Source organism: Ictidomys tridecemlineatus, chromosome 8, assembly GCF_052094955.1.
Source record: "Ictidomys tridecemlineatus isolate mIctTri1 chromosome 8, mIctTri1.hap1, whole genome shotgun sequence".
NCBI lineage: Eukaryota > Metazoa > Chordata > Mammalia > Rodentia > Sciuridae > Ictidomys > Ictidomys tridecemlineatus.
The window spans coordinates 123,702,041-123,726,129 of record NC_135484.1 but is presented as its reverse complement, the minus strand read 5'-3'; the positions used below and the strand labels follow the sequence as shown (position 1 = coordinate 123,726,129).

The window sequence follows — 24,089 nt, the reverse complement described above, 5'->3', positions numbered from 1 at the left end:
GAGGTTGTTGCTAGCCTCTTGCTGCATTCTGGCTTTTTGTCTGGTGATTTGGTCTCTCATATGTGCTGCTGCCATTGTGATGTCATCACCATGAGGTCCTTACCAGAGCTGAGCTGATGCCAATGCCCTCGAAGTTTCAGGGTTGTGAGCTAAATAAACCTTTTTATTTATAAATTAAGCCAGCCTTGGGTATTTTGTTATGGTAATAGAAAATGGACTCAAACAGCATGGATACTTTCCTTCAATTTTGACTTGATTTTATTCTTCTATTTTTATATTATTAATTAATTTTCATTAAAATCGCCTGCATTTTTGGTATGAAAACATCAGGTAAATATAAATAAAAACTATACCATAAGTCTCAGTACTGGTAAGGATAATTGATTTTTCTTTTATTTACCTTTTAAGAAACTGCTCTAAGTCACCTATGTTCACTGTATTTGTTTCCCATTAATTAGAATGGAAACTCTTTCAAATGTCTATTATTATAGGACATAGAATCAAATGCTATTGGATTTCACTGTGGAATCACTTTGCATCTTCCTTTATTTGCTTGTTTGTTTGTTTGGTTGGTTGGTTTTTTGTTTTTATTCGTGTGTGTGTGTTTTTTTTTTTAGACATTTTCTATTTTCTTTCTTTTTTTCCCCCCCTGGTATTGGGGATAAAACCCAAGGCCTAGAAAGAGGTTATTTTCATCTTAATCTTGAAGTTATTCATGTTTATTTCCATAGGGTAAAATTCTAAACCATCTGAAGATTCTGAAGGGAGACAGGGATAGAATTCAGAATTTTCAGTCTATAGGAGATGAGATTCAGGCCCTGCTTGTAAGAGAACTCTCCGGGAAATGTTCTGTGTACACAGAAGAAGAATGTTCTAGGGGAGAGGGGTGGGTGTGATCTTGGAGGGGATCAAGGGGGTGGGATTCCTGTTCTGACCTCATCCCCAAAGATCTCACACATACTGTGTTTTGTGACCTCCCAGAGAAAATCATCATTATCTTTCTGCACTTACTTAGAAAAAATCCCAGGGCCACAGGCAAGATATTGTAACAGTGTCTGAACAGGCCATCAGCTCTGGAGAGAAAGGAGCAGTTCCTGTTGGACTTGCTGGTGGGGCTGGAGCAAGAGCTCACAAAAGAGAGGAATAGCCATATCACTAAAGGCTCAGAGGAGGTGGTCTGGTTTGGGACTCTGATTTCTGAATTAGAGAAGAAGGTTCAGCAGCCACCACTGGAACTTTTGCAGGTGAGGGACCACCTAAATTGTATCTAAATCATTTTGCTCCAAACTACAGTTGACTTCTCCTTAGAAAGAGATTTGGAGCAGGAGTGAGGACAGACAAGGTTTATTCTAATTTATTGAGATCTTTAACAAGTTAATCAGGTAGCCAATGGGTTTTAAGCTCTAAATTTCAGGAGACTGACTGTACCTTCTCCTCTCTGTTGGCAAGGTGTGGGGGTGCATTGGTTCTTCATAGAGAAATGAATGTGATAATAAACGGCTGCATGTGTGGGAGGTGGGTGCAGGTGCTGAGGAAAACAGATTCAGAGGTAGATAAGAAGACAGGAAGGAGACAGAGTGAGGGAGCTCCTTCCTGGAGGAGTCAGTTTAAGTGAGGAAGAAGTTAAAGGGGAGAAGAGGTGGGTAAGATGGGACCAACTGAACACCTTTGACAGCCTTCACAATTATACACACATAGTACACAGAAGCTTTGGACAGACTCAGAGTCAGGCATTTTGATGATACTCAGTGCATTTCCAGAGACACCCTCAACTATTTGCACCTACTGAGCATGTATTGTGGACCAGATGCCAGGTAGAAAGGAGGGTGATGAGATACATTACCAGATCCTGGCTGGGGAAGCTGGACAGACATATTAAAGACAATTAATTATGCAGGAAATTAGTGTGACACAAAATGGATGCTACTTCTTGCTTCAAAGTATGTTGTTATTAGTAAAATTTTCCACTTTCTGTATTTTTTACTTGCAACATAAAATTTGTTTTTCTTTTCCTTTCTTCCTTTATTGCAGTTCTGGAAAATGAACCCAGGAGGCACTGCACCCTGAGCTACATCTCCAGACCTTTTTCATTTATTTTTATTTTTTTTTAATTTTAAGACAGAGAATTGATAAATTACCCAAACTGGTCTCAAACTTGTGACCTCGTGCCTCAGCCTCTTGAGTAATTTGGATTGGGTGTGTATCACCCTACCCAGGTTGATTCTTATATTTGTATATTTTTCTCTATGATCTTGAAGAAGCATTACATCTTCATTGTGGATTACAATGTTTAGGTGATGTAAGCTACCTTTTGTTGTCCTATTTAGTTTTTTGCTGAACACGCCAGATTCACTTATACCTCAAACTCTGCAGGTGAGAGAAGAGCATAGAGATGGAGTTGGAGTAGAACTCCACCTCAGCTTGCTCCGTCCTCTCCCAACCTTCCTCCAAATACCAGGAACTTCAGTGTCCCCAAACTTCAGGATTTTAGGAAGACTCCACGAGGCACAAAAGAGAAGCCATCATATGATCGATCCACAAACCTTGTGTCCAAAATCACAGACAGAAAATCCTTCCTGAAGTCTGCCCACTCCCAGTTCTACTGCAGTCTGTTACTCCCAGTATAACCCAGAATGAGCTTTGCAGTGATCAATTGTCATTTCTAAGTAAATACTATTCTGAGGATAATAATAAAAATGATTAAAAATTACAACCATGTCCCTTATCCCTACTTTGTTGTTTTTCTCTAAATCGCTCTACTTTCTGACACTCACTTATCTATCTGTCTGTCTATCTATCTATCTATCTATCTATCTATCTATTTACTGCAGTCATCTCATAATTTATTAAGCCCCCCATCAGAAGGTAAGCTCCTTAGGGGCTGTGAATTTTGCCTGGCTTTGGTTGGTTGTTTTGCAAGTGCCAGGCACATAACAGAAAACACTTTTTAAGGAGTCACTAAATCCAAGAACCAGGTCTCCCTGAAGCCCAGGTGGGACAGGAAAGGCAGGTAGTTTTCTTGGATGTGATTGGGGGTCCTCTTTAAACATGTGTGTATGGTAGGGGCTACTTAAGGCTTTATTCTCAGGTGCAACCCCTTACTCAGCAAGCCCTACAGTGCCCTCCACACTTGGGCATAGCACAAAGCTCACGACCAAGAGGAATTCTGACCACTAAACTACATTCACAGCTCCCTGGAGTCAGGAGGGGGATCCTGGCCAGGTGCAGGATGATCCCAGCAGCCAAAGCTGGAAAATTCACTGCGGCTTCCCATCTCAGAGTCCTGCCCCAGCTGCACACTGTGGATCCCTCAGGAACCTCCCCCAGCCACAACCCCCAAACTCTGGGGACTCATAACAGGGATCAAAATAAACTCTAAACCACAGGACCAGCAGTAGAGCACTCGCCTACACATGTGAGGTCCTGGGTTCGATCCTCAGCACCACATAAGAATAAATAAATAAAATAAAGGTATTGTGTCCAACTAAAATTGAAAAATAAATATTAAAAAAACCACAGGACCATTAATTTTCTGAACTGGAGATGACAGGTGGTGAGGAATGCAGCAACAGGTCTATGTCTGCTTAGGTCCAAAAAAGAAGAGAAGAGACAGAACACTGTGTCCTAGACCCTTGGGGTTGTGGATAGGTGGCCCTCCAGGCTCCAAGAGGGTACAAGATCTGACTTGTTGAAGAAGGTCCACCCTTAGCATCCAGAGGGTTGGTGGTTGTACATCTTCACTTGGAGGTCTAAAAAGGTGGAGAGGGATCATCTCAGCATCAGGGGAGATGCTGGGTGGACCTGGGCTTTCACTCATCACAGGTCTGATTGTAGCCCCCTATGGTCTTCAGCCACTGCCACATCTATTCTTGACCCTCTAAGAACACTGTCTCCCTGGCTGCCACCTGTATAGCCCACTCTCAGCCCAGAGCCCCCTGTTACTGCAGCGACTTCTGCTGAATTATGACATCAAAGTAGACAAGGCTTGTTGCAGGATACCTGGGGGTGGGCTTAGAAAACACCATGACATTTTAGCACAATAAGGGGAACCCTGGGAACCCTGAAATCAGGGACCAGGGATGGACACTTCACCATGAACCACAGGCCTTACTCTTCCCTCCTCTCCTTGATTCTGCCTGCCACCCCAGCATTAGTGAGTGTGGCTCTGGAAAAGAGGGATCCCCTTCATTAATTCCCCTCTTGCATCTGCTTCTTTTCACATTTCTTCCCTGTGTGTGTGTGAATTACTCTATGCATGTAACACAGACGACTGTCCAGAACATCCTATGGCCTACTGATGACAGACAGCTAATACCTGTGTAATGACCAGCCTAGTAAAAAATGGAGCCCTCCTTCAGCACCCAGCCAGAAGACCCTGAACCTCTCCCCAAACAGACCCCCACCACAGGTGTTCAGTAAGTTGACCCTTCCCATAGCCCCCCCTTTTTTTTGGTCTGATTCCTTCCCCTCCCCTCTTCAGCCTCCATTTCCTTAATGTCCCTGTTTCCTCCTCATGTTCACCTCTTCAGGAGGCTCCCTCACCACCCTAGGCCAACACTCCAGGGGCTCCTCTCACTCCTGCCCCATCAGTGTCACAGGTAAATGGGGAGCTGAAGCTCCAGGCTTCAGTTCTTGTGCCCCATGAAAGAAAATTTAAAGTCAAACATGAAAAGCCAAGCAAGAGAATTTTGTTATAAGTCAAAGTGAGGCTCAAACAAAGAACGCTCTCAAGAGAGAAAGAGAGTGGGTCATCCATCCCCCAGCAGAGAAGGACAAAGGAAACTGGATACTACTTCCAAATTTATTAAGTTTGATGTTTGGCAGAGAAGGGGGGGGTCTGTCTTCTGCAATCTTCACCAATCTGATACTGAACTCCTCCTTCATGTTGAGCAGGGTAATTTTTTACCCTATTTGGTCCTTTCAGTTACTGTCATGGTGACCATTCCATTCAGGGGGACTTCATCCACAATCAGTCCTGTGTGAATACATTGCTGGGTTCTAAGACCAGGCACACTTTATCTTAGTGCAACTGTGCTATTAATGAAATTTCCCTTGTGACCTACATTGAGAAACTCTCGGCTATAAATCCTAACTTTACAATGATCTCAGTAGATCAGGGCAGGAGTTAGCCCCATAGATATTTATTTCTAGACTTATTTCTTAATTGACTCCCTTTGTTTCCCCTTGTTTATTCTCAGGTTTAGTAGACCTGTTGTTTTCCTATGAGTAACTCATTTATTTAGTACATTTTTTTTGTTACTAGGGATTAAATCAAGGACACTAAACCATTGAACCATATACCCAGGACTTTTTGGATTTGAGAGAAGTTCTCACTAAGTTGCGTAGGGCCTCCCTAATTTGCTGAGGCTGGCTTGACATTTCCTAATTCCAGCCTCAGCCTCTAGAGTTGTTGAGATTTTCTGCATTTACTGAGATGATCATGTGATATTTGTCTTTCATTTTATTTATATAATATTTTGCATTTATTGATTTTCATATGCTGAGCCAACCTTGCCTCTCAGGATGGAACCTGAGGCACAGGGCTTTCCCTTCTACTTGATCCTGGTATATATTCTTTTAAAGTGTTTTTGGACAGAGATTGCTAATATTTGATTAAGGATTTTTACATCTCCATACTCATTATGGATATTGATATATACTTTTGTTCCCTTTATTGTATTTAATCTGCTTTGGTATCAGGGTGATACTGGCTTCATAGAATCAGAACACATTTCTTGTCATTAGATGATAGATGACTCTAAAGAATATTTGATACAAAAAAATTATTAAATGCTGACAAGGATAAATGGCAAGTTAAAAATTATCTGTATGCCTAGACCAGAAAAATTCTGTTGTATTTCCTTCTAATCTGTTATCCTCTTCTTCCTACAACCTGAATGCTGCATATCTCTCTCTCTCTCTCTCTCTCTCTCTCTCTCTCTCTCTCTCTCTCTCTCTCTCTCTCTCTCCCCCTCACATGATGAACACAGGTTTCAGTGGTTCCCAGAACTGCCCTCTACAAATGCCATTTCCCAGATGAGTTGACTCTCTGATCCCCTTAGGGGGCAATTTCTTATTTTCTCTTCCCTTCTCACCCCCAGTACTATATCCTCACTCCTCATTCATAGAAGATGAAATGCATCATCCTTACACTTGAAAAAACAGTAGGACTCAGGTAAGCATGGCTTCATAATCCCATCACAGTCCCCACACCTGAAACTGACTACTCCCACCAGTGACGTGATGGATCACCACGTGATGGACATCTGTTGCTGTCCAAGCCACCTCTGCATTTGGGAACAAGGTTGGCCCCTCCTTTCCCTACATCCTCACCTTCCACTCTCTGTGGCTCATTCATTCCTACATTCAAAATACTGCAACATCTCCCATTAAAACAAACACCTCAGTAAATAAAACAAAATCCCTCCATAAAAATCCACCACCTGATCCTACGTCTCCCTCCCATTACTGCCCCATTTCTCTGATACACTTTATAGAGTGATGTCTGAGTCCCTTCTAAATGTTGATCTTTTAAACATTGAATTTTTGTTTTTCCTGTGGAACCATGGCAGCATTTGAAAGGAAAAATACTGCTACAAGCCTTGGCAAAAATACAAATGGCCCCATCTTCCATGCAGCCCCATTTCTTGATCCCCAGAGGTAGCCTGCTTTACTTCTTTGGCCTGGGCTGCTTCTATTGCTACCTGTCTCCTCTGTGTCCCCACACAGAATGCTACAGGGCTCCTTCTTTGTTTTTCCATTTCATGTTGCAGTCTTAGTGGAGAGCTGCCATTCACAAGCCCTATTCTCTCATTAGTCATTTTATGATTTTGGTTAGATCAATGTTGTTTACATCTCTATACTCATCATGGATATTGATATATAGTTTTGTTTCCTTGATTGTCTTTAATCAGCTTTGATATCATGGTGATACTGGCTTCACAGAATCAGAACACATTTCTTGTCATTAGATGACAGATGACTCCTAATGTATATTCGATTGATAAAAATACAGAAAAATATGGAAATGTTATTCACAACTAGGATTGTAGCTTTCATTACTTTGTTTCCTTGAACTTTATTTCTTTGTAACTTCCCTGCAGTTAATAAAAGTGTTCTTCCTTCATTTGCTTAGTTTCTGTTGTTCTCATTACTGGAACGTTCCCAAACTCTCCCCCAGGGTCTCTGCTATCATTTGAATGTGTGCTCCAAAGTTCACGTGTTCGAATCTTGATATTCAATGCAGTGGTGTGGGGAGATCAGACCTAAGGGGAGGTGGGTGAGTCATGGGGGTCGCTCTCTCATAAATAGATCAGGACTGTTATCTTGGGAATGGGTTGGCCCCTCCTGTCTCTCTTGCCCTCTGCTTGCCCTTACACCTTCTATCATATAAGGAAACAGCAAGAGGATCCTAGTTAGATGCCAGTGCCTTGACCTTGGACTTCCCTGTCACCAGCTGGCCAGGCTGAAGAGATGAGCTGGGTTTAAAGGAGGTGAATGCAGTAATGACAAAGAAAACCATCAAGAAACCATGGTGCGGAGCTTGGAACATGGAGGCGTGCGTGGAGAGATCAAGTCTCTGACCTCTTCAGCTGCGCGGGAATAGGAGTCGTAAACTGTCTAAATGCTGTTTGCTCAGGATCACTAGGCAATGCTGAGCTGACGTGGATCTGGCGCGAACAGTCTGGGCCTCTCAGAACACACACCGATCCCGGATCGGCTGAATTCAAGCTCCCGTTCGCCTGCTTCTCGCAGACAAACTGCTGTGACTCAGCACTAACGATCCCGCTGAAAAAGCTGGTCGGCCCTTCTGAATTTACAGAGGTAAATGCCAACCGAGCCTTCATAGGCAGTAGCCACAGGATTGAAACGGGGCTTGGGAGAGATAGTCAGGATCCACCCGTTGCATTGGTCACCTGGCAAAGGGAACGAACTGTAACCATTTGCGTGGGATACCATCATGGCAGAGAACTGACGTCACCAAAATGCAGCGGAGGAGATAACTTCATTGAAACCAGTGGCAACAGGTGTGTAATCCCCTAGCCATTCATCTCCACACAGCAGGGAAACTTTAAGGCCCCCCTCCCAGCTCTCCCGTGAGCGCGATAGCCAGATCGAGGGCATCAGGAGTGGCGGGACCCGATGCGTGGAACTCCCGGCTACCGCTCCCACCAGTGCTGACAACTGTGGTCTTTTGCACCAGCTTCCGGGGGCGTGGCTACCGGAGGGCAAGCAAATTCACTGGGGGTTCTCAGCCCCAAGCTCTACAAACTTAGGGTCTGAGGGAATGGCAAACAGGGAGAGTGTGCCCAGGCGTTCATGAAAACAGGGCTCCCAGGAGCAGCAGACCTGGTGTGTAGCCAGTATTGTGGAGAGCATCACCGGGGAGCAGGGCCTGGCTCAAGGAAATGTGGGAAAGTGACTAGACACAAGAGGAGGCCCTAGGCACTCAGGATTGGAGACCGGCCCAGTCCGGGAGGAAGAGCTGCTGCACAGTGATTGGTTCCCACATATTGATAGGAGAAACTTGGCCTGGTGGGCACAGCTCCACCTACTGGAAAAAAGGTTAATCAAACTCTAAGACTGCATTTATTAATTTTTTTTTTAAATCTGGGGGTTTTTTTTTCATTTTTATTTTTTTTGTTGTTGTTTTTAAATTTTTTAAATTTTATTTTATTTTATTTTATTTTTTTAATTTTAATTTTCATTTATTATTATTATTTTTTTTTTTTTTTAAAAATTTCTTTTTTTATTTTCTATTTTTTTCATTTTGTCTTTTCATTTCTTTTCAATTTTCTTATTCCCCCTTCCTTGAATTCTACCAGCTTACTCTCATTCTCTTTAGTGACTTCTTCCCTTCCCTTCTAATACCTTTCCTCCCAAGCATCAAATACATTTATAGGAGTAAACAGTAACTCAGCAGTCAAACAGAACAAGAAGTAACATGAGCAGCATGAAAAAGCAAGGAAGAAAAGGAGTACAAACAATGCAGGACAGCCTAAATATTCAGGAGGACCTAGAGTCATCAGAAAAATGGCCATATAAAGAAATCAAGGAATACCTTAGACAGATGGAATGGAACCTTAAGGAGGATATGAGACAGCAAATTCAAACAGTGAAAGAATACATTGAAAATGAATTACATAAACAGATAAAAGAAGAAGTTAAGCATCTTTATCAGGAGATAGAGATTATAAAAAAAATCAAACAATAATTTTAGAAATGAAGGAAATTATAAACCAAATTAAAAACTCAAATGAGAGTATCACTAACAGAGTGGAGCAAGTAGAAGCCAGAATGTCAGATAATGAAGACAAAATATATCATCTTGAAAAGAGTCTAGCCAACTCAGAAAGGCTGGTAAAAAAAATCACGAGAAAAACATCCAAGAGATATGGGATAACATAAAAAAAAAAAAAACTTACAAGTCATCGGGATAGAGGAAGGTACAGAGATTCAAACCAGGGGAATGAGTAACCTGCTGAATGAAATAATTACAGAAAACTTTCCAGAAATAAAAAAGGAAACAGATATACAAATTGTAGATGCATACAGGACACCGAGCATACAAAATCACAGTAGACCAACGCCAAGACACATTGTTATGAAGATATCCAATATAAAGAACAAAGAGAAAATATTAAAAGCTACAAGAGAAAGGAGGCAGATTACATTCAGGGGTAAACCAATAAGGATTTTTCATCACAGACGCTGAAAGCAAGAAGATCCTGGAACAACGTATTTCAAACACTGAAAGACAATGGATGCCAACCAAGAATTCTGTATCCAGCAAAATTAAGCATCAGGTATGACAATGAAATAAAAATCTTTCATGATAAACAAAAGTTAAAAGAATTTGCAGCCAGAAAACCAGCATTGCAAAGCATCTTGAGCAAAACACTACACAAGGAAGAAATGAAAAACAATAACCAAAACCATAAGTGGGAAGTGCCTCAGTAAAGACAGAGGGTGGGGGGGAGCTAATCATGGAGAAACAAACTAAGTTTAAAAAAAAAGATAAATAATCAAACATGACTGGAAGTACAAACCATATATCAATAGTAACTCTAAACGTTAATGGCTTAAACTCTCCAATAAAGCGACATAGGCTGGTAACATGGATTACAAAAACGAATCCAACAATATGCTGCCTCCAGGAAACACATCTGATTGGAAAAGACATACACAGGCTGAAGGTGAAAGGTTGGGAAAAAATATACCACCCACACGGTCCTCGTAAGCAAGCAGGGGTTGCCATCCTCATCAAATAAAATCAACTTCAAGACTAAGTTAATCAAAAGGGATAAGGAAGGACATTATATACTGTTAAAAGGAACCATTCACCAACAAGACATAACAATTATCAATGTATATGTCCCAAATAATGGTGCTGCAACGTTCATAAAACAAACTCTCCTCAAGTTCAAGAATCAAATAGACCACAACACAATAATTATGGGTGACTTCACACACCTCTCTCACCATTGGACAGATCCTCCAAACAAAAGTTGAATAAAGAAACTATAGAACTCAATATCACAATCAATAACCTAGACTTAACTGACATATATAGAATATATCAACCATCATCAAGTTGATATACGTTTTTCTCAGCAGCACATGGATCCTTCTCAAAAATAGACCATATATGATGCCATAGGGCAACCCTCAGTAAATATAAAGGGGTGGAGATAATACCATGCATTTTTTCTGACCATAATGGAATGAAACTGGAAATCAATGATAAAAGAAGGAAGGAAAAATTCTACATCACATGGAAAATGAAAAATATGTTACTGAATGATCAATGGGTTACAGAAGACATAAAGGAGGAAATCAAAAAATTCTTAGAGATAAATGAAAATACAGACACAACATATCAGAATCTATGGGACACAATGAAAGCAGTTTTAAGAGGGAAATTCATCGCCTGTAGGTCATTCCTCAAAAAAAGAAAAAACCAACAAATAAATGAGCTCACACTTCATCTCAAAGCCCTAGAAAAGGAAGAGCAAAACAACAGCAAATGTAGCAGAAGGCGAGAAATAATTAAAATCAGAGCGGAAATCAAGGAAATTGAAACAAAAGAAGCTATTGAAAAAACTAACAAAACTAAAAGTTGGTTCTTCAAAAAAATAAATAAGATCGACAGGCCCTTAGCCATGCTAACGAAGAGAAGAAGAGAGAGAACTCAAATTACTAACATACGGGATGAAAAAGGCAATATCACAACAGATGCTACAGAAATACAGAAGACAATTAGAAATTATTTTGAAAACCTATATTCCAATAAAATAGAAGACAGTGAAGACATTGATAAATTTCTTAAGTCATATGATTTGCCCAGACTGAGTCAGGAGAATACACACAATTTGAACAGACCAATATCAACAGATGAAATTGAAGAAGCAATTAAAAGACCACCAACCAAGAAAAGCCCAGGACCGGATGGGTATACAGTGGAGTTTTACAAAACCTTTAAAGAAGAATTAATACCAATACTTCTCAAGTTATTTCAGAAAATAGAAAAAGAAGGAGCTCTTCCAAATTCATTCTATGAGGCCAACATCACCTTGATTCTAAAACCAGACAAAGACACCTCGAAGAAAGAAAACTATAGACCAATATCTCTAATGAACCTAGATGCAAAAATCCTCAATAAAATTCTGGTGAATCGAATACAAAAACACATCAAAAAAATTGTGCACCATGATCAAGTAGGATTCATCCCTGGGATGCAAGGATGGTTCAATATATGGAAATCAATAAATGTTATTCACCACATCAATAGACTTAAAGATAAAAACCGTATGATCATCTCGATAGATGAAGAGAAAGCATTCAACAAAGTACAGCATCCCTTCATGTTCAAAACATTAGCAAAACTAGGAATAACGGGAACTTACCTTGATATTGTAAAAGCTATCTATGCTAAGCCTCAGGCTAGCATCATTCTGAATGGAGAAAAATTGAAGGCATTCCCTCTAAAATCTGGAACAAGACAGGGATGCCCTCTATTACCACTTCTATTCAATATAGTTCTTGAAACACTGGCCAGAGCAATTAGACAGACGAAAGAAATTAAAGGCATAAAAATAGGAAAAGAAGAACTAAAATTGTCACTATTTGCACACAACATGATTCTATACCTAGAAGACCCAAAAGTGTCTACACAGAAACTACTAGAACTAATAAATGAATTCAGCAAAGTGGCAGGATATAAAATGAACCCGCATAAATCAAAGGCATTTCTGTATATCAGCAACAAAACTTCTGAAATGGAAATGAGGAAAACCACCCCATTCACAATATCATCAAAAAAAAATAAAATACTTGGGAATCAACCTAACAAAAGAGGTGAAAGATTTATACAATGAAATCTACAGAACCCTAAAGAGAAAAGTAGAAGAAGATCTTAGAAGATGAAAAAATATATCCTGTTTATGGATAGGCGGAACTAACATCATCAAAACAGCGATATTACCAATGCCAATCAAAATCCCAACGGCATTTCTTGTAGAAATAGATAAAGCAATCATGAAATTCATATGGAAAAATAAAAGACCCAGAATAGCAAAAGCAATTCTAAGCAGGAAGTGTGAATCAGGCAGTATAGCGATACCAGATTTCAAACTATATTACAGAGCAATAGTAACAAAAACAGCATGGTACTGGTACCAAAACAGGTGGGTGGACCAATGGTACAGAATAGAGGACACAGAGACTAATCCACAAAGTTACAACTAGCTTATATTTGATAAAGGGGCTAAAAGCATGCAATGGAGGAAGGATAGCATCTTCAACAAATGGTGTTGTGAAAACTGGAAATCCATATGCAACAAAATGAAACTGAATCCTCTCCTCTCGCCATGCACAAAATTTAATTCAAAATGGATCAAGGAGCTTGATATCAAATCAGAGACCCTGCGTCTGATAGAAGAAAAAGTTGTCTCCGACCTACATATTGTGGGGTCGGGCTCCAAATTCCTTAACAGGACACCCATAGCACAAGAGTTAATAACAAGAATCAACAAATGGGATTTACTTAAACTAAAAAGTTTTTTCTCAGGAAGAGAAACAATAAGAGAGGTAAATAGGGAGCCTACATCATGGGAACAAATTTTTACCCCTCACACCTCAGATAGAGCCCTAATATCCAGAATGTGCAAAGAACTCAAAAAATTAGACAGTAAGATAACAAATCACCCAATCAACAAATGGGCCAAGGACCTGAACAGACACTTCTCAGAGGAGGACATACAATCAATCAACAAGTACATGAAAAAATGCTCACCATCTCTAGCAGTCAGAGAAATGCAAATCAAAACCACCCTAAGATACCATCTCACTCCAGTCAGATTGGCAGCCATTATGAAGTCAAACAACAACAAGTGCTGGCGAGGATGTGGGGAAAAGGGTACTCTTGCTGGTGGGACTGCAAATTGGTGTGGCCAATTTGGAAAGCAGTATGGAGATTCCTGGGAAAGCTGGGAATGGAACCACCATTTGACCCAGCTATTGCCCTTCTCGGACTATTCCCTGAAGACCTTAAAAGAGCGTACTATAGGGATACTGCCACATAGATGTTCATAGCAGCACAATTCACAATAGCTAGACTGCAGAACCAACCCAGATGCCCTTCAATAGAGGAATGTATTTAAAAAACGTGGCATTTATACACCATGGAGTATTACGCAGCACTAAAAAATGACAAAATCATGAAATTTGCAGGGAAATGGTTGGCACTAGAGCAGATTATGCTAAGTGAAGCTAGCCAATCCCTAAAAAACAAATGCCAAATGTCTTCTTTGATATAATGAGAGCAACTAAGAACAGAGCAGGGAGGAAGAGCAGGAGGAAAAGATTAACATTAAACAGAGACATTAGGTGGGAGGGAAAGGGAGAGAAAAGGAAAATTGCATGGAAATGGAAGGAGACCCTCATTTTTATACAAAATTACATATAAGAGGTTGTGAGGGGAATGGGAAAATTTAAAAAAAGAGAAATTAATTACAGTAGATGGGGTAGAGAGAGAAGATGGGAGGGGAGGAGAGGGGGGATAGTTGAGGATAGGAAAGGTAGCAGAATACAACAGTCACTAATATGGCATTATGTAAAAATGTGGATGTGTAACCAATATGATTCTGCAATCTGTATTTGGGGTAAAAATTGGAGTTCATAATCCACTTGAATCTAATATATGAAATATGATATGTCAAGAGCTTTGTAATGTTTTGAACAACCAATAAAAAAAGAAAAAAATACGTTAACACTAGAAGGTATATATATCTTGGAAAAGCAGTGCATGACTGTAAAAAATATTACACATTAGCACAAGGTCCATTCAATGTGCAAGACACACTCACAGACTTTAATACAACAGAATATGAACTATTCCATGGTAATGTTTCAGGGTCCATATGGCAAAGAACCTTTAAGAAGCTAACACTTGTATCAAGTTGGTGTTTGTATCAAAGAGAATAGCCACAGTTGTTAAAAACATTCTTCCTGATACTTCTCTGAGGCTGCATTTTTCTTTTTCTTTTTTGTTTTAATTAGTTACACATGACAGTACAATGATCTTGACATATCATACATTTGAATTAGATGGGATATAATTTCTCATTTTTCTGAGTGTACAGGTTGCAGAATCACATTGGTCATGCAGTCACCTATGTACCCACAGCAAAAATAATGTCTGTTTTATTCTGCTGTCCTTCCATTCCCCCCTTTCCCTCCCCTACCCTCCCATCACTTCTCTCTATCCAATCTAATGTGATCCACTTTTTTTCCCTCGCATCATCATACCTGTATTCTGTATAATAAAGGGGGTCTCCTTCCCTCTTCCATGCAATTCCCCATCTCTCTCCATTTCCCTCCCACATCTCTTCCCTATCTAGAGGTAATTTTCTTCTCATGCTCTTCCTCCCTACCCCATTTTGAGTCACCCCACCCCCCTTATATCAGAGAAGACATTCAGCATTTTTTGTGTGTGTGTGGGGGGGGGGGAATTGGCTAACTTCACTTAGCATAATCTGCTCTAATGCCATCCATTTCCCTGCAAATGCCATGATCTTGTTATTTTTTAATGCTGAGTAATATTCCATCGTGTATAAATGCCACATTTTTTAATCCATTCATCCATTGAAGGGCATCTAGTTTGGCTCCATAGTCTAGCTATTGTGAATTGTGCTGCTATAAACATTGATATAGCTGTGTCCCTGTAGTATGCCATTTTTAGGTCTGTTGAGTATAGTCCTAGAAGAGAAATAACTGGGTCAAACGATGGTTCCATTCCCAGTTTTCCAAGGAATCTCCAAACTGCTTTCCAAATTGGATGCACAAATTTTCAGTCCCACCAGCAATGTACAAGTGTACCTTTTCCCCCACATCCTCTCCAGCACTTGTTGTTGTTTGTCTTCATAATGGCTGCCATTCTTACTGGATTGACATGGTATGATAGAGTGTTTTGATTTGCATTTCTCTGATTGCTAGCAATGGTGAGTATTTTTTCGTGTATTTGTTGATTATTTGTATATCCTCTTCTGAAAAGTGTCTTTTCAGGTCCTTGGCCCATTTGTTGATTGGATTATTATTTTTTTTGTTGTTTAGCTTTTTGAGTTCTTTCTATACTCTAGAGATTAGAGCTCTATCTGATGTGTGAGGGGTAAAAAATTGTTCCCAGGATGTAGGATCCCTATTCACTTCATATATTATTTCTGTTGCTGAGAAAAAAACATTTTAGTTTGAATTCGTCCCATTTTTGATTCTTGGTTTTAATTCTTGTGCTATAGGCATCTTATTAATAAACTTGGGGCCTAACCCCACATGATAGAGATCAGGGTCAACTTTTTCTTCTATTAGACGCATAGTCTTTGGTTTGATTCCTAGATCCTTGATCCATTTTGAGTTAACTTTTGTGAATGGTGAGAGATAGGGATTCAATTTCATTTTGTTGCATATGGATTTCCAGTTTTCCCAGCACCATTTGTTGAAGATGCTATCCTTCCTCCATTGCATGCTTTTAGCACTTTGTCTAATATAAACTAGTTGTAGTTTTATGGGTTGGTCTCTGTGTCCTCTATTCTGTACCATTGATCTACCAGCCTTTTTTGGTGCTGGTACCATGCTGTTTTTGTTACTATTGCTCTGTAGTATAGTTTAAGATCTGGTATAGCAATACCACCTATTTCATTCTTTCTGCTTAGTATTGCTTTAGCTATTCTGGGTTTCTCTTTTTTTCCATATGAATTTCATAATTGCTTTTTCTATTTCTGTGAGGAATGCCATTGGGATTTTGATCAGAATTGCGTTGAATCTGTAGAGTGCTTTTGGTAATATGGAGGATGCATTTTTCGTTGTTGTTGTTGTTTCAAAGTCACAGGATAAATGCAGAACACATGATATCTAGCATTCTCTAGGACACATAGAAAGGACTTTCAACTTGTAAAAAGAAAAAACATTAAGTGTTCAGACTAAATCTTTTGATTTTGGAAAACAGTTATTTCTCTTTGAAATTGCTGTTTGTTACATGCAATTAGTTATAAATACTCAGAAGGAATAACATATCTTTAACGTGGAATTAATTTCTAATATGGTAAATATTGACAGACATAATCCCCATTAACCAATCACTCTGGAGTGCACACTGCTTTCTAAGAGCATGTGAAGATCCTGAAACCAAAACGTTTGAGAACTACTGATTTTACACCCTGAAGCAGGAAACAGGGGACAGTGTGACAAAGAGTGTTTAGTACAGAGGAGTGTACAGGAGAAAGTCACAGCCCTGGGCGTGGCTCTCAGGGTCTAGAGGGGGCCATGGTGTGGACACCCAGCACTGGGGATTTTCTTCTCTCTCGAGTTTCACTTCTTCTTCTCCCAACCCTTGTCAGGTCCTTCTGCCTGGACACTCCTGACGCGCCTGCAGGTCTCACTCCCATTGCGTGTCTTGCTCCTAGAGAAGCCAATCAGCTTCATCGCGGTTCGGGTTTTAAAGTCCCACCCGCCGGCCAAGTCCCAGATCTCGGCAAAGCTGCAGGATGGGGGTGACAGTGCCCCGAACGCTGCTCCTTATGCTGTCCGGGGCCCTGGCCCTGACAGAGACCTGGGCGGGTGAGTGCGGGGTGGGGAGAGAAATGGCCTCTGCGCGGGAAGAGCTAGGGCACCGTCCTGTCAGCGCGCAGGACTCGGGAGAGCGCCATCCCCGTCGCCCTCAGCCTAGATTCTCCCCACTCTGGCGTGGTTCATCCAGACCCTCCACTCGCGCCCCTAAGTCCTGCCCTTCCGTGTCGCACTGCCCCCTTAGCGCTTCTAGACCCCGCTCCTCTCCTCCTGTCCTCGTCAACCTGGGACCTGGGTTGGGCGCCTAGAAGAGGATCCCGGGGTCTCAGCGGCTCCCTTCCCCAGGCTCCCACTCCCTGATGTATTTCCACACCTCCGTGTCCCGCCCCGGCGGGGAGCCCCGCTTCATCGCCGTGGGCTACGTGGACGACACGCAGTTCGTGCGCTTCGACAGCGACGCCGAGAATCCCAGGGAGGAGCCGCGGGCGCCGTGGATAGAGCAGGAGGGGCCCGAGTACTGGGAGCGGAACACGCGGATCTACAAGGACAACGCACAGACTTTCCGAGTGAACCTCAACGCGGCGCTGCGCTACTACAACCAGAGCGCGGGCGGTGAGTGACCCGAGCGGAGGCCGCGAGCCCTCACGTCCCTCATGGACGGCCCCGAGTCGTCAGGGATCCCGGGCCGAGGGCCACCCCAGGCTGAGGGACCCGCGGGGACCCAGACCCCGAAAGCGCCCGGGGACTGGACGGTTTCGGTTTCATTTAGGGAGAACCCGGGGAGGGCGGGCGGGGCCGCGGCTGACGGGGCGGGGACAGGCTCTCACACCGTCCAGGTGATGTCTGGCTGCGACGTGGGGACCGACGGGCGCCTCCTCCGCGGGTACCATCAACATGCCTATGACAGCAGGGACTACCTGACCCTGAACGACGACCTGCGCTCCTGGACCGCGGCGGACACGGCGGCTCAGATCACCAAGAGGAAGTGGGAGGCGGCAGGTGTCGCGGAGCTCCGCAGGGCCTACCTGGAGGGGGAGTGTGTGGAGTGGCTCCGCAGATACCTGGAGAACGGGAAGGAGACGCTGCTGAGCACAGGTGTGAGGGGCTTCACCTGCCTGATCCCCTGGAGGTCCCTCCTCCAGCTCCCCACAGGAGGGAGGAGAATGGCGTCCACACTACACACCTCCTGCTCCTTGTCCAGGGAGAGGGAGTGGGCCTGGACCCCCAGGGGCTGCCCTAGAGAGGAACTGGTGCCCTTGTCTCTCAGGACAAGTGACGGATCCCATCTCTCTCTCTGGCTGCTGGGAAACACAAGGAATACCTGACCACAGGTTCCTGTCAACAGCCTTGACATCAGGAACAGACTGTCAGGTCCACTCCAGCCTAGTGTCCTGGGAGGTCCGACTCCAGCTTTTCCACATGTCCCAGCCTCTACCTAAATCAGAATCCGAAGTCCATCGTGGGACCTGAAGCCTCCTCCATTGGGATATCTCAATCTGATTCTAGAACTTTCCAAGGAATAGATTATGCCAAAATAATCAGTTCCTGCTTGTGTCTAGGTTTTGTGCTCCTCCCCACCCCAGTAATGTCCACTCTCAGGATGGTCATGTGAGCACTGCTTCAGTGGTCCATAAGGAATGCCAAAAATGTCTGAATTCACCTGTTCTTTCGGTCAGACCCCCCAAAGACGCATGTGACTCACCACCCTAGGCCTGAAGGGGATGTCACTCTGAGATGCTGGGCCCTGGGCTTCTACCCTAAGGAGATCACCCTGAACTGGCAACGAGATGAGGAGGACCAGACCCAGGACATGGAACTGGTGGAGACCAGGCCTACAGGGGATGGAAACTTCCAGAAATGGGCAGCTGTGGTGGTGCCTGCTGGAGAGGAGCAGAGATACACATGCCATGTGCATCATGAGGGGCTGCCTGAGCCCCTCACCCTGAGATGGGGTGAGGAGGGGGTGAGGGCACAGAGCCTGTTGTCAGGAAACCAGGAGGCTTTCTGGAGACCCTCAGCAGGGTAGGGACTGAAAGCTGCCAATCAGGGCCCCTCACCTGACTTCCCTTTCTCCCCCAGAGCCACCCCCTCAGGCCACCAGCCCCATGGTGGGAATTGTTGCTGCAGTAGTTCTCCTTGGAGCTGTTGTCATTGGAGCTGTGATCTATTTTGTCAAGTAGAAGAAGAAAAACACAGGTAGGGAAAGTGCAGGGTCTGAATTTTTGACCCACTAATGGTTCCAAGTACCTGGTAGAAGTGTGCCCTGCCCTGTTAATGGGAAGTAAAATCTACACATGTCCTTACCCAACCTGGACCCTATTTACATTTTTGCATAGAATCTAAAGGACAATGTATCCTTTTGATTTTTGTGGTGATGGGTCCTGATTCCCAGCATTTAGAGGCCAGAGGGGAATCTTCCTGCTGAGGACAGACCTCAGGAGAGCAATTGGCTCCATCCCTACATATCTACTTTCTTCCTGTCTCCTGAGGCTTCCCTAAGTCTGCAGTCACAGATCTGGAGACTGTCCCAGTGTCCAGCACTAGGGGGTACCTGTAAGACCTATCTCCAAACTGTTGTCTCACAGGATGCTTTCTTCCCACAGGTGTAAAAAAAAGGGCCCTATGCTCCAGCTGCCTGTAAGTATGAAGAACACTGATCCCTGAGACCCTAGGAATAGTCTAGTGGGGAGCAATGGGGGAGCTGATCCACCCATAATTCCTCCATTACCCACATCTCCTGTGGGCTCTGACCAGGTTCAGTTTTTTTGTGTTTTGTTTTTCCTGCTCAGGTAATGACAGTGCCCAGGGCTCTGATGTGTCTCTCACTGCTGAGAAAGGTGAGACTCTGAAGAGGGAGAGGGGTTGGGGAATGGAGAGACTCCTGGGTTACAGGGACTTTCTCAGGGATTTCTGACCTTTTGAGTGTTTAAGGGGTTGTTCAGAGTGTCTCCATTACAATGAGTGATCTGAATCTGTTCATGGTACTTTCTTTTACAGTGTGAGACAGCTGCCTTCTGTGGGACTGAGCAGTACAGGATTTCTTTAGTTCATCCCTGCTCCCTACTGAGATTTCAAGAGGTTCTTACTTCTCTGGGCAGCTGGCATCTGTGTCTATGTGTCTATGTTCCTATCATCATCACTGAGGAAATGCAGAGAAGAGCACATCCCTGATCACCAAGATCCCTCCCCACACTGTCCTGTTCTCTTCCTTAGTCAACTTTCCTATGTAGCAGATGTGGGGCTGGGATGTCTCCATTTTTGATGTAGTTTCATGTTGCCCTGGACTGTAGCTTCTTCTTTCTCTACTGAAAATCGGAATCTGGATATTGATTTGTATTTCAAATTTATGCCACAAAATATGGTTGTGTGATAGTCAAGCCAAAGTGACTCCATTTTGTTTAGTAACTCCATTTTGTAAAACAACCTTCCAAATAGAAAGGGCATGACTGGGGCAAGTTGTTCTTTTTCTTTTACTATAGAAACCCTTAAGAACATGGAACTACCTAATGGGGCATTGTTTCTATAAGTAGCATAATGGGGCTATGTTTCTGTAATTGGGGTGACTGGGCTAATTGTGAATTGATTGGTTAAGCTACCTGCCACCTGACTGCACTCTCCCATTTCTGTAACCAGGCTTGCTTGCATTGGCTAGACCCCAAAATATCTCTTTTGTGGTTTTTAGGCTTATAAGGAGTGCCCTTGCAATTGTCTGGGGCTGATCAGGGGAACATTTTATGTTCTGGTCAGTCACCACTGGTGAGCTTCAATAAAGGCTTGATTCCATTATACCTGAGTGGTCTGGAAGCCAATTTATGAAACCCCAGGATGTTGCTTTAACTGTAACAGTTGATGGGTTAATTAAATGAAGATTTCTAAATTTCAAAGCGAAAATAAAGCCTGAAATCTCCTAGAATCCATGTTTGCTGTGCTGAGTCTGCTGAAGTGGGGACAGGAGAAGACTGAAAGCAGCTGAGGGTGGACAAGGTGACACCCAATTTCTGCACAGTGCAACCTGGTCTGTGATAAGGACACTCCTCAGCTGGATCATCTTCCTGCTCCTTAGTCTTGTCCCTCCACTTGAACCTCATCCCACCAGGACCTGTGATGACAGGGACTCAAGCATCACCAGGGCTCATCCTGTCTCCAGGATCATGGGCAGGGAGGGCACCATGTTGTGGGGTCAGTATAGGATGAGACCTGAGTCTGACCTTCTGCTACCATCTTTTTTTGTTTCCCAGCTTCTATAGAGAATCATCCCAGTTCTTATTACTAAATATGATGTCTGGGCTCTTTCTCCTCTGGGTGTCTCTCATCATTGATAGCAGCAGAACTCTTTTTTTTTTTTCTGTCATTGTCCCAAAAATCCCAGAGCAGTCTCTTGGATTGTATTTTCCATCATCCCTCCAATATTTTTAAAGGACCCAGATTATGGGAATAGCAGAGAGGAAGGAGCTCATGATTTCTCATCCTAGATAAATTTCTCTTAGGGTTCTATCTATTCTGCAGTTTCACTGTCCTTAACAATACTAATCCTAGAACTTGCTCCATTACAGTTTCCTTGATCAATAAAACAGAGTCTAATAAATATTTCTTTTTAGCTGCAAAATATGACCCATTAGTCTAGGATCATCTTTCTTGAAGATCAAAACGTACTTGGGTGGAATGCAGGAGGGCTGGTGAGGAGGGAGGGAGAGCAGCACTTGTGAGAAAAGCCCAAATGGCTTTGACCTCAGACGGAGAAGCCCTTGCTCTGCAGATGCCCAGCAGCATTTGTTCTGAGGCTCCATTTATAAAGACAGAGTTCCTAGAAGAGGGAGGGCGACGCTGACCATTCATTCAGCTCTTATTTGTTGAGTACTGAAGAGATGACACACAGTTTGCACCAAGCATACATCAGGGAACTGAAAACAAACCAAAAGTGCCCCCCTTGTGGAGCCTGTGTTCTATAGGAAAGAGGAAGAAGACACACTCTAAGCACAGTAAATGAGGACAGTGTTCATGTTAGGTGGAAAGTGTTCCAGGGCAGGTCTCAGAGTGGGTGTGTGGGGACAGGGAAGATGACTGTTTTCCGAGGGTGCTCAGCATGGGACTTATTAGCAAGGTGACCTTTGGGGATAGATTTGAAGGGCATGAAGGAATTTGTCAGGATGTTTGGAGGAAGATCTTTCTAGGCAGGAGGAAGCTGCAGTGCAAATGCACCAGGGCAGGATCCTGTGTGTCCTCTGGGGAGAGCAAGGATCTGGGATGTCCTGAGTGGAGTCAGAGAGGAGCTCAGAGGCACAGTCAGTCGCTGAAGATCTGGATGTTAACAAAAGGAATTGTGCATCCAGTGAAGCAGTTTTGAGCAAAGACCGACATGGTGCATTTTTCAAAGCGTCATACTAACTGCTGAGCTGAGAATACAATTGAGATGGGAGGACTCTCAAGGTAGCAGGGAGTGTTCCAGCATCTGCCCTGGTGTCAGATTAAAAGCAGGAAGGAATCAGTAGTTCATGATGATTCCATTTATAGTAATGTGATGTTAAGGTTGCCCTTTCCCCTAAAATCAACTAAGAAGTTATAAAATGGAAAACACATCCAAAGATAGAGAAGTAAGAGGACAATTCGTTAGCTCAAAGTATAAAGCTAGGCAGAAATTCTTGGAGAAAAATTACACTTGTCCCAAGGCATTTGCCCAAACTGGAGAAAGCTTAGCTTTGATTTTTTCTTAATCTCAAGATCTATTACTGGGATAGATTCCTCTCAGAGGAACCAAATACCTGAAATAATTAACTTATAAAGAGGAAAGTAGAAACTAGCCAGAGCAATTATACAAAAGAAATTAAAGGAATAAAAATTGGAAAAGAAGAACTCAAACTATCATCATTTGCTAATGACATGAGTCTATATTTAAAAGATCCAAAAACTTCCACCTGAAATGTTCTAGAATTAATGAATGAATTCAGCAAAGTAGAAGGATATACAATCAATACCCATAAATCAAATGCATTTCTATACATCAGTGATGAATACTCTGAAAGAGAAACTAGAAAACCTACCCCATTTACAGTAGCCTTAAAAAAAAATAAAATACTTGGGAATCAACTTAGTGAAAGAGGTGAAAGACCTCTACAATGAAAACTACAGAATGCTAAAGAAAGAAATTGAAGAAGAACTTATAAGATGAAAAGATCTCCCATATTCTTGGATAGGAATAATTAATATTGTCAAAATGGCCATACTACCCAAAGTATGATACAGATATAATACAATTCCTATTAAAATTCCAATGTCATTCTTCATAGAAATAGAGAAAATAATCATGCAATTCATTTGGAAAATAAGAGAACCAGAATAGCCAAAGCAATCTTAGCAAGAAGAGTGAAACAGGAGGCATCACAATAACAGGCCTTAAACTATACTACAGAGCAATAGTAACAAAAACAGCATGGTATTGGCACCAGAGTAGACATGGAGATCAATGGTACAGAATACAAGACACAGAGACAAACCCACATAAATACAGTTATTTCATACTAGACAAAGGCACCAAAAACATACAGTAGAGAAAAAATAACCTCTTCAACCAATGGTGGTAGGAAAGCTGGAAAAATCTGGAAATGCATATGTTACAAAATGAAATTTTGCACAAAACTCAGAGTGGATTAAAGATTTAGGCACTAGAACAGAGACCCTGCACCTAATAGAAGAAAAAGTAGGCCCAAATCTTTATCATGCCAGCTTAGGACCTGACTTCCTTAACACAACTTCTAAAGCACAAGAAATAAATCAAGAATGAATAAATGAGATGGGTTGAAACTAAAAAAACTTCTTCTCAGCAAAGGAAACAATCAATAATGCGAAGAGATAGCCTACAGAATGGGAGAAATCTTTACCACATACACATCAGATAGGACACTAATCTCTGGTATATATAAAGAACTCAAAAAAACCCCACCAAAATAATCCAATCAATAAATGAACTAAGAAACTGAACAGACACTTCACAGAAAAAGATATTACAATTGATCAACGAATATATGAAAAAG

The 24,089-nt window shown here is 42.3% G+C and overlaps 2 protein-coding genes across 4 annotated transcripts in view; both read left to right on the top strand.

Moving 5' to 3' along the window:
- Window positions 1-20,849, top strand: part of LOC101966190 (patr class I histocompatibility antigen, A-2 alpha chain) — a 299,544-nt gene extending 278,695 nt beyond the window's left edge. Inside the window, exons 7-8 of the transcript XR_013425319.1 lie at window positions 19,851-19,898; window positions 20,059-20,849. The gene's annotated coding sequence lies outside the window, so the exon portion shown is untranslated. The remainder of the gene's footprint in view (window positions 1-19,850; window positions 19,899-20,058) is intronic.
- LOC101974336 (patr class I histocompatibility antigen, A-2 alpha chain-like) lies at window positions 16,994-20,849 on the top strand. 3 transcript variants are annotated; one of them, XR_013425317.1, is made up of 8 exons: window positions 16,994-17,112; window positions 17,407-17,673; window positions 17,881-18,156; window positions 18,738-19,013; window positions 19,141-19,257; window positions 19,665-19,698; window positions 19,851-19,898; window positions 20,059-20,849. XR_013425317.1 is itself a non-coding variant. In XM_078020394.1 (5 exons), the coding sequence occupies exons 1-5, from the start codon at window positions 17,040-17,042 to the stop codon at window positions 19,239-19,241; spliced, it is 993 nt and encodes a 330-aa protein (XP_077876520.1). In that variant the 5' UTR covers window positions 16,994-17,039; the 3' UTR covers window positions 19,242-19,259. The 3 variants fall into 3 exon arrangements, 2 of the variants coding, with proteins under 2 accessions (XP_077876520.1, XP_077876521.1); XM_078020394.1 differs by lacking the exons at window positions 19,665-19,698; window positions 19,851-19,898; window positions 20,059-20,849 and having other exon boundaries at window positions 19,141-19,259; XM_078020395.1 differs by lacking the exons at window positions 19,141-19,257; window positions 19,665-19,698; window positions 19,851-19,898; window positions 20,059-20,849 and having other exon boundaries at window positions 18,329-18,864.
- Window positions 20,850-24,089: the final 3,240 nt, after the last annotated feature.